This window comes from Polyodon spathula, chromosome 53 (assembly GCF_017654505.1).
Source record: "Polyodon spathula isolate WHYD16114869_AA chromosome 53, ASM1765450v1, whole genome shotgun sequence".
NCBI classification, from domain to species: domain Eukaryota; kingdom Metazoa; phylum Chordata; class Actinopteri; order Acipenseriformes; family Polyodontidae; genus Polyodon; species Polyodon spathula.
Window position 1 is genome coordinate 985,684 of NC_054586.1, and position 10,546 is coordinate 996,229.

A 10,546-nucleotide genomic window follows, 5' to 3' on the forward strand; every position below is an offset into this window, starting at 1 on the left:
GTGCAGTAAGAGCGGACGGTGCAGGTGTTCGTGGTCAGCAGTAAGAGCGGACGGTGCTGGTGTTCGTGGTCAGCAGTAAGAGCGGACGGTGCAGCGGACGGTGTTCGTGGTCAGCAGTAAGAGCGGACGGTGCAGGTGTTCGTGGTCAGCAGTAAGAGCGGACGGTGAGCGTGTTCGTGGTCAGCAGTAAGAGCGGACGGTGCAGCGTGTTCGTGGTCAGCAGTAAGAGCGGACGTGGTGCAGCGTGTTCGTGGTCAGCAGTAAGAGCGGACGGTGCAGCGTGTTCGTGGTCAGCAGTAAGAGCGGACGGTGCAGCGTGTTCGTGGTCAGCAGTAAGAGCGGACGGTGCAGCGTGTTCGTGGTCAGCAGTAAGAGCGGACGGTGCAGCGTGTTCGTGGTCAGCAGTAAGAGCGGACGGTCGTGGTCAGCAGTAAGAGCGGACGGTGCAGCGTGTTCGTGGTCAGCAGTAAGAGCGGACGGTGCAGCGTGTTCGTGGTCAGCAGTAAGAGCGGACGGTGAGGTGTTCGTGGTCAGCAGTAAGAGCGGACAGCGTGTTCGTGGTCAGCAGTAAGAGCGGACGGTGCAGCGTGTTCGTGGTCAGCAGTAAGAGCGGACGGTGCAGCGTGTTCGTGGTCAGCAGTAAGAGCGGACGGTGCAGCGTGTTCGTGGTCAGCAGTAAGAGCGGACGGTGCTGGTGTTCGTGGTCAGCAGTAAGAGCGGACGGTGCTGGTGTTCGTGGTCAGCAGTAAGAGCGGACGGTGCTGGTGTTCGTGGTCAGCAGTAAGAGCGGACGGTGCAGCGTGTTCGTGGTCAGCAGTAAGAGCGGACGGTGCTGGTGTTCGTGGTCAGCAGTAAGAGCGGACGGTGCTGGTGTTCGTGGTAAGAGCGGACAGGTGCAGCGTGTTCGTGGTCAGCAGTAAGAGCGGACGGTGCAGCGTGTTCGTGGTCAGCAGTAAGAGCGGACGGTGCAGCGTGTTCGTGGTCAGCAGTAAGAGCGGACGGTGCTGGTGTTCGTGGTCAGCAGTAAGAGCGGACGGTGCAGCGTGTTCGTGGTCAGCAGTAAGAGCGGACGGTGCAGCGTGTTCGTGGTCAGCAGTAAGAGCGGACGGTGCAGCGTGTTCGTGGTCAGCAGTAAGAGCGGACGGTGCAGCGTGTTCGTGGTCAGCAGTAAGAGCGTGTTCGTGGTCAGCAGTAAGAGCGGACGGTGCAGCGTGTTCGTGGTCAGCAGTAAGAGCGGACGGTGCAGCGTGTTCGTGGTCAGCAGTAAGAGCGGACGGTGCAGCGTGTTCGTGGTCAGCAGTAAGAGCGGACGGTGCAGCGTGTTCGTGGTCAGCAGTAAGAGCGGACGGTGCGTGTTCGTGGTCAGCAGTAAGAGCGGACGGTGCTGGTGTTCGTGGTCAGCAGTAAGAGCGGACGGTGCAGCGTGTTCGTGGTCAGCAGTAAGAGCGGACGGTGCAGCGTGTTCGTGGTCAGCAGTAAGAGCGGACGGTTCGTGGTCAGCAGTAAGAGCGGACGGTGCTGGTGTTCGTGGTTCGGTGCAGCGTGTTGGTCAGCAGTAAGAGCGGACGGTGCAGCGTGTTCGTGGTCAGCAGTAAGAGCGGACGGTGCTGGTGTTCGTGGTCAGCAGTAAGAGCGGACGGTGCAGCGTGTTCGTGGTCAGCAGTAAGAGCGGACGGTGCAGCGTGTTCGTGGTCAGCAGTAAGAGCGGACGGTGCAGCGTGTTCGTGGTCAGCAGTAAGAGCGGACGGTGCAGCGTGTTCGTGGTCAGCAGTAAGAGCGGACGGTGCAGCGTGTTCGTGGTCAGCAGTAAGAGCGGACGGTGCAGCGTGTTCGTGGTCAGCAGTAAGAGCGGACGGTGCTGGTGTTCGTGGTCAGCAGTAAGAGCGGACGGTGCAGCGTGTTCGTGGTCAGCAGTAAGAGCGGACGGTGCAGCGTGTTCGTGGTCAGCAGTAAGAGCGGACGGTGCAGCGTGTTCGTGGTCAGCAGTAAGAGCGGACGGTGCAGCGTGTTCGTGGTCAGCAGTAAGAGCGGCGGGACGTGCAGCGTGTGCGGACGGTGCAGGTGTTCGTGGTCAGCAGTAAGAGCGGACGGTGCAGCGTGTTCGTGGTCAGCAGTAAGCAGTAAGAGCGGACGTGGTGCACGGTGCGTGTTCGTGGTCAGCAGTAAGAGCGGACGGTGCAGCGTGTTCGTGGTCAGCAGTAAGAGCGGACGGTGCAGCGTGTTCGTGGTCAGCAGTAAGAGCGGACGGTGCTGGTGTTCGTGGTCAGCAGTAAGAGCGGACGGTGAGCGTGTTCGTGGTCAGCAGCGGACGGTGCAGCGTGTTCGTGGTCAGCAGTAAGAGTGGACGGTGCAGCGTGTTCGTGGTCAGCAGTAAGTGTGGACGGTGCAGTGTGTTCGTGGTCAGTAGTAAGAGTGGATTGGTGCTGGTGTCTCACCTATTGCCAGGAAGAGGTCGTTGACGTTCATGGCAGTCTTGGCTGATGTTTCCATGAAGAGCAGACTGTTGTCATCAGCATAGGCTTGTGCTTCCTAATGAGAAAAAAATTCAAGACAGGTTTTCAAGGAAGTTTGGGGAGACCTCTGGTTGGTTCACCGAAAAGAAGGACATTGAACTTTTGTATCTGTTTCAATTCTACTTAAAACGACAACCACGGTGCATCACAGTTTTTGTGAATTATGAATCGAATCGCCCTGCATGTGTCAACATGTTTAACCACGGAGAACAAAAAATGCAAAACGTTTTAGAACGTGCTACTATTTGACGTCAGCTGGACGGGCAGCTACCTCATATTCCACTGCCCTCTTGCTGGACAGGTCCGCCTTGTTTCCAGACAGTGCGATCACAATGCTGGGGCTGGCTTGTCTCTGCAGCTCTTTCACCCAAGTCTTTGCTCGTGCAAACGTTTCCTGCAAGAAACACAAAAGGGTCAGCCATCGGTCCACAAATACAGTGATTCCACCCCCAGCCACAGCTGTGAACTAGACTGGGCATTGTGACGAAAAAGTATGATAGAAAACTAAATAGTATAGAATAAAAATGGTGATGAAGAGTGGAATTGAAATTGGTTGAGTGGTATTTAAGATGTCATTAAGTAAACGAGGTGGCAGTATCATACACTAACATGCCCGATGCACAGTGTGTGCAATGCCTGTTCAAGATGTAAACGTGTGACACCCAGACAGAGAGACGCCTCCGTGTAGCCACACAATCTGATACTCCAAATAACTTAGGATGAGAATACCAAGTTCCATCAATTCTATAAGCGGTTTTCCAGGCAAAGGAATACAAAAAAAACTAAAACGCAATAAACTCCATGACAAACATTTCAACCAGAAGTATTTTTAAATATCTTTTATTGGACTAACTAAACAACAATTAAGCACAAGCTTCCAAGACCTCAAAAGGACTCTTCTTCAGGTGAAAATACGGTAGACTTGTAGTTGAAATGTTGGTCTCTGAAGTTTTCTTAATATTTCCAAATTCAGCACGACAGTGTTTAAAAGGTCACTTACGGTTTTCCCAGACATGTGCAAACATTTAATTGTGACACAAATGTACAGACAGTTATCTTACACTCTCAGTAACTAAATAATGTGATTACCAAGTTTCACCAGACCTGAATAAGCAGGTTTCCAGATAAATGGAAAGGCGTGACTGTATTGTACATACGACCGCCTTCACTACAGCCCTTTCACTGGGCACAGGTGTGGTTGTGTGTGCTCGGAGTGGCGGCGAGGCACACACCTGGTTGGTGATGTCGAACACCACGATGGCAGCCTGAGCCCCGCGGTAGTACATTGGTGCCAGGCTGTGGTATCTCTCCTGGCCTGCCGTGTCCCAGATCTCAAACTTCACTGTGGTATCATCCAGACACACCGACTGAGTCAGGAACGCGGCTGAGAGAGAGAGAGAGAGTTCACTACTAGGGTTGGTAGTATTGGGGGGGGTCCTGTAGTAATTAATTACATCGCTTTAAATATTTACTTTAATTATGAGATGTTATTGTAAATTTCAATAAAATCTAATTCCGGTAGTAAGTGGGGAGCTTCCTACATCGTAAACATAGCTAGCAGCACACTGTGTGCGCAGTTCGGATGACAGAACTACACACTGCAGGGTATCACAGGACACAGAGCCACCTGCAGGCATGTAATAATACATGAGGGCCACGATGCGCAGTGCATGTCTGCAGATCTGATACTTTGTTAGGATTAGTTAGAACACATAATCACTAGCTTTCAAGACCTCAAAAGCACCCATAGCTGCAAGTAGCTACCAGTGCTTTTGGTCTCATATAATTATCATAAACACCTTGGCCAGTCAAGGGACCAATAAAATTTGGCCTTAGTACTGAAGTTCCTGTACACATTATTCAAAGCATTTGTCAAGAATTTTACTGTAGGGTTATGAGACAGCGAGAGTTTGTGTGGTGGAATATCAGCATGAGTAGAAGTGAACAGAGCAAAGCTGAAAGCACTGAGTGTTGATATAACCCACACATCCACCCACCCACAGAGTCCTAGAACTCTATTATATACTGCTTTACTACGTTACAAATCCACCTAGATTGACTTTTCTTTTAAAAGCTGCATCACAAGATGTTAACACACTTGTGCTGTATGAAGAGTTGTTGCTGTAGTGGGCATCACTGTGTGCAGCAGCCCTTGTTTAAGCGCTCCAGGATAACTGACAGGCGCAAACTGAACAATCCCGAATCCAAGTCGCTCCCCACAAATCTGAACTTTTACTTCGCCACTTGGATTCGGAAAAAGTACAGCAGTACATTTGGGACACAGCGCGGAACTGGTCCTGTTCTGCAGGCAGTGCTGTCTGGCATGCAAGCCTCACCCCCGATGGTGCTCTCCTGGTACTCGTGGAACTGCCCCTTCACGAACCGCAGCACCAGGCTGGACTTGCCCACGGCCGACTCTCCCAGCAGCACCAGTTTGAACTGGCAGATCTTAGTAGCCTGAGACTGGCCATTGGGCCGGGAAGCTGCGCGGCCTGCCATGGCTGGCTGAATTGTGAGGGGGGTGGGGAGGAGGGGCGAGGGGTTGGGGGGCTTCACCGATGGGGCAGATCAGTGGATCTGGAGCCTCGCTGATGAAATCTGCGGATAGAGAACAGGCAAGTAGGTTAATCCTGTGTACAGCAGAGCATGCTGCAGAATCAGTGTGGGACTAGGAGTTTAATACACTGAAGATACAAATTCATTTCACAACCTGCAGGACCCAATACAAGGTGAACTATGATACATTATTTGACGGCCTACTTTTTATGATCACATTTTATTTAAGATAAAATGATCATTAGCAACTGACAAACAATGTGTATTAAACAACGTAATAATCAAGCAGCAGAGCTTGGTTCCCTAGAGAGTCCTCATGCACAGCATTAGTAACACTAGTGTTTGTGAAGAGTTCTCTCTCACAGCATTAGTAACACTATAGTAACACTAGTGTTTGTGCAGAGCACAGCATTAGTAACACTAGTGTTTGTGCAGAGTTCTCTCACACAGCATTAGTAACACTAGTGTTTGTGCAGAGTTCTCTCACACAGCATTAGTAACACTAGTGTTTGTGCAGAGTTCTCACACACACAGCATTAGTAACACTAGTGTTTGTGCAGAGTTCTCTCACACAGCATTAGTAACACTAGTGTTTGTGCAGAGTTCTCACACACAGCATTAGTAACACTAGTGTTTGTGCAGAGTTCTCACACACAGCATTAGTAACACTAGTGTTTGTGCAGAGTTCTCTCACACAGCATTAGTAACACTAGGTGTGCTGTGTATTAACTAAACCATGGAGTATAAAATGTCTTATTCAATTGTAATGCAGTTTCCTCCAGAGCTATATTTAACTGCACGGCTATAACAACACATTTAGTAATAGAACTGCATGGGGTGAGCATGTACACGGTTTGAAATGACTTGAGCATTGTACACATTCAAACTACAAATCACATGCACTCATCACTCAAGAACCTTTTGATTGTGTTTCTGGATACACAACCACTATCATTACAGGATGCATCCAAGACCCTTACCAAAAGAGAGTTTTTCAAAAGCTATCAGTCTGTATTTGCCAACATTCACCCAAAATGTGGATGACTCAAGCATGTGACAATACTGATTTACACCAAGAAAATGTATGACTTTACACTCAGTAGATATATTTATGTAAAGAAAACCACTTTAGTGTAATACAGGGCTGTCTATTTAACACTCAAGCCCTGACACAGGGTAAGTTCACCAGCTTTACATGGTTTGCATTCACACAGAACAGAAGCAAGCAAGCTGCTTGTTTTGCAAAACTGTAAAGTTCATTATTTTCAATCATTTTCTAATTCATAAATGAATAAATACATTTTCCTGATTCTTTGATAGGCTACGTTAAGCCTGAAATGGCTTCACTGCTATACAAAGGCAGTCTTATCTGCTGGCTGTGGACACACATGAGATTGTGTCTGTTCAAGAGGTTAGTAAAGCAGGAACAGCTCAGAGAGCTTCATGCTGTTGAGCCCTCGATGCAGCAAAGATGAATCAGCAACCCAGACCAATGTTCCACAGAGGAGCCTATTTCTGTCAGTGAGCAGTTCAAAGCAAACCACAAAGGGACTGCCTGACTCAGGGCACGCACACACACAGTACTGACTGAACAGGAGAGCAAACAGGAGACACAAGCCCATCACTAACTCCCAAAGACCTGCCTGCCAAGCTGTATGAAGCAGGAGTCTCACACAGTACAATAGACAGGGGACCCTCAGCACAGCAGGCATCAGAGCACAGGACCCTCAGCACACCACTCATTATTGCACGAGACCCTCAGCACAACCCTCAGAGCACGGGACCCTGAGCACACCCCTCAGAGCACAGGACCCTCAGCACAACCCTCAGAGCACAGGACCTTCAGCACACCCCTCAGAGCACAGGACCCTCAGCACACCCCTCAGAGCACGGGACCTTCAGCACACCCCTCAGAGCACGGGACCCCCAGCACACCCCTCAGAGCACGGGACCCCCAGCACACCCCTCAGAGCATGGGACCCCCAGCACACCCCTCAGAGCACGGGACCTTCAGCACACCCCTCAGAGCACGGGACCCTCAGCACACCCCTCAGAGCACAGGACCCCCAGCACACCCCTCAGAGCACAGGACCTTCAGCACACCACTCAGAGCACGGGACCCTCAGCACAAGGTACGGACCGATTATTGGGAATGAGTTCTCCACAGAATCAGGTGAGGACCATTGCTGTTGACTGAGCGAATTCACCACTTCAAGTGAACAAACAGCTGCTTGGGTTTTGCTGCTTTTCTTAGACTCTGTAGAGAACAGCAGGCCACACAAACCCAAGCAGCTGTTTCTTCACTCGAAACGGTAAATGATCCCAATCAACAGCAATGATCCTCACCCGATCGCCAGTACCTGATTTCTGTGGAGCGCTTAATCCGTCATAGAATTCAAAGTTTACATCCTGTGCTATTTAGTGTAAACATAAAATAAATAATGCTTAACGTATTCTGATAGTGAGCTCTTCAATGGTTCATGTTCTCTTTTATTAGATAGGGTACTTAAGTAATAAATGACCAAGCAACACAAGTGGTCTATATAGAAGATACACCATGAAAGCTCCTGTAGTTATCCACAAGGACAGCTGAATAACATCAGATTAATCCAGACAGGGCTGATAACAGGACAAGCTGCTTTTAAATACATCACATTAAACAAGTCCAAATATAAAGTGTCACATCAGTCAACTGTGTCTACATGTTACAGGACAGTTGCTCCATTAAGAATCATTTTTAAAAAGCTGACCTGTTTAGCTCTGTAGTAAATTTAAACCCAATATCTCAAAGCAAGGTTGCCGACACATTTCAGCCAAATATAACTCTGACAACATTCATTCATCCACACTGACTCAATTTTGAAATACTACAGAAAATTAATTAATTTGAAGACAAATATTTCAACTAAAAGTGATTTTCCTGCTAATATTTAGTAGGGCTCTCGGGCTGTTTCGGAGACAAAAAGTGCAAAGAACCGATTCGCGTTTATAGATGCGAAGAACGACTGAAAAGTGTTTCCATAACACTGCAAACATGAAGAATGCGCTGCATCTCAAAAGGTGCATCTGTGGCGCTTACAAAATGACACTCCACACCTCACACAGAGATGCGCATGTGTAGCTTCCCACAGCCCACCTCTCCGGGAGCTGTACCCCGTTAGAAAGCAGGGTGGCTGGCTCTCCAGTCTCTTTACAATCCGCTCGGCTGCGTCTCCAATGTCACTGTGAACCGAGCCTGCAGCAGCTGGTGGTTATAACGCAGCGCAACCCGTAGAAGCAAAACAAGCATGTAAACAAACACGAGAAAGCGCTTCGGAACAGGGGCTTGCTTCAGCGTTATTAAAAGTGTAACCCGTTACTGTCCCAGTCCATTACGCACACTGCAACGAAAGTATTTTACGAGGACGGCAACCCAATGCTATGGAATAAGTCCCTCGTTGCTAGGCAGCGCTATCAGTAGTTATCATGGAAAATAATGAATAATGAATAAATAACAACTCCCGTCTCCCCTCCCCCCCCTCTACCTCTCGCTGGCTCAAAAACAGCACCCCCCACCCCGTCCCAAAGCCGGCCCCCCCCGGCCTGCGACACACCGGCGACACTCGACAGCTAACCGCAAGCCAGCCCGCTTCTGCCGCGTCCTCCCCGGGGCGCTCGTACCTGTCGCCCGGTCTCTCCCTGTCGCTTTCCTCGGAGCTGCGGAGCTCGTCGCGTCTCAGCAGAGCCTGGCGGGCGGGACACTGCAGTGACAGGCAGGCGCTCCCGCCAATGGGCTGCGCTCTGCTCATGGAGGGCGGGGGGGTCGTGCTGGAGAATGACGGTTTTGGGACCCAATGGCAGAATAGCATGAATAAGAACCCGCCCCTGGTGGGTGGTCGCGGTAATCCCTATAGGCGGAGAGGCAGAGTCAAACCTGTTGACAGACATTGAGCTTGGCCAATAGGAAAATAATATTGAGAAAACGTCGTAGTTAAGGCAACTTTCATAAAGTCATAACACAAAAAATATCGAAACTCTTTTGCCCAGAACACATTAACATGTAATTATATCTTAAACTTGAGTACAAATACCGCTCCCGGGGGGAAAAAAAAAAAGCAAAGTCGCTAAATACACGCCCGTGCTATTTAACCACAGCGCTTTGATTGGCGTTCAAGCGCTACACCGTCTCCTAGGTCCCTCCCAATTGGTCAGCAGGTTGAGTGATGTAATCCAATGACATCATCCCAGAATACTTTAACCCTTACCGCGCCAGGCGGATCTGAACAGAATACACAGCGACGGAATTACCCGCTCACAAAGCACAAGAGTCTATAGGACGGGAAATTTTTGCCTTCAAATGCCAGATACAAATGAAATATTTCCTATGCAAGACTTGTCACCTTTAATGGTACTGCCCTTCTTATTGTCCCCATGTATATTGAACGCTATGGAGGTCCCCTTCTGTATTTCTCAAATACTGCATCAGACCATGTTTAATATTCCCAAGCTGTAAATCGGTGTTTGAGCAAAGGCAGCAAGACTTTGTGATCTGCCTTGACGGAAACACTGCACGGCCTACACCTGATGCGGGGTCTCCCTGCTCTCAGCCTCGACACGACAGACTCCACATGCTGCTGGAAGGTGTCTGGGGGGAGCCAGTCACACGAGAGTGTTTCTCAGCCTCTCGAACCCCATCCCTGAGCGGGATGTTTAGTAACCCCTATCCCGCTTCTCCCATTTCTGGTAGACCGTCTCTAATTGGGCTGCAGGGGTCACCTGTCACATCACATGATCAACTGGATTTGTACCTGTAATTCAGGACAAGGGCAGACGGGTCCTAATAAAGCGATCAGGATTGTAACGCATTTGAATGGAAAAAAAAAAAAAAAAAAAAACACACACACACACACAATATTCCAAAACAGATAAAAACTTTGATGCCATTTCTTGGGTAAAGCAGGTTATATAAACTAGAAGGAAGCTTCATACACATTTAAATGTGCTTTTTACATCTCCCTTATTAAGCCATGGTGTTCGCAATCATTCAGAATCAACACTGAGTTTCTCTAAATCTGCCTTACACGGTACAGGTAGGAGGCTAAGCCAAGAAAATACGACAGACGCGCTGCGGCACAGTTTGACCACCAGGGGGGCTGTATAATAATGTCAACATTGAAGCAGAACTGAAAACAGCAGCAGAACAGTTCTGAATTCTGAACCGCCCTGTCGCATGTCCAGTACTGGGGCTGGAGTTAATGAATGGAATGGGAAAAGGGGTTCACTGCCAGCAGTTAGGATTCTCCAGACAAGCTCATGAAATAGTAAGGGGATGTGAATGCAAGGACACTTGCAAGGCAGTTACTTTTGAATGGCTGAATGTTACTTTTATTGCTATTAATGCACAGTGGTAGAACATGGGCTGTGTTTTATTGCCAGTATCCAACTGCTCTAGAAATGTGCAGAAAACAACATTTATCAAAAAAGTTTACAAGCATAAA

At 49.1% G+C, this 10,546-nt stretch overlaps 1 protein-coding gene across 1 annotated transcript; it reads right to left on the reverse strand.

Moving 5' to 3' along the window:
* Nucleotides 1–2,400: 2,400 nt before the first annotated feature.
* Nucleotides 2,401–8,363, reverse strand: LOC121307118 (ras-related protein Rab-5B). The gene is made up of 5 exons (XM_041239246.1): nt 8,206–8,363; nt 4,850–5,111; nt 3,746–3,897; nt 2,785–2,907; nt 2,401–2,529 (listed from the first exon to the last, which is right to left on the reverse strand). Exons 2-5 carry the CDS (start codon nt 5,010–5,012, stop codon nt 2,401–2,403), a joined length of 567 nt encoding a protein of 188 aa, XP_041095180.1. The 5' UTR covers nt 5,013–5,111; nt 8,206–8,363.
* Between the last annotated feature and the right edge of the window lie 2,183 nt (nt 8,364–10,546).

Bases quoted from the DNA above. Each gene is read 5' to 3' on its own strand.
- LOC121307118 (XM_041239246.1), bottom strand. From the start codon at position 5,012: ATGGCAGGCCGCGCAGCTTCCCGGCCCAATGGCCAGTCTCAGGCTACT. The intron at 3,898-4,849 runs GTGAGGCTTGCA...TCTCTCTCTCAG, and splicing joins CCAGGAGAGCACCATCGGGG to CCGCGTTCCTGACTCAGTCG. The intron at 2,530-2,784 runs GTAGCTGCCCGT...TTTTCTCATTAG, and splicing joins AGAGGGCAGTGGAATATGAG to GAAGCACAAGCCTATGCTGA.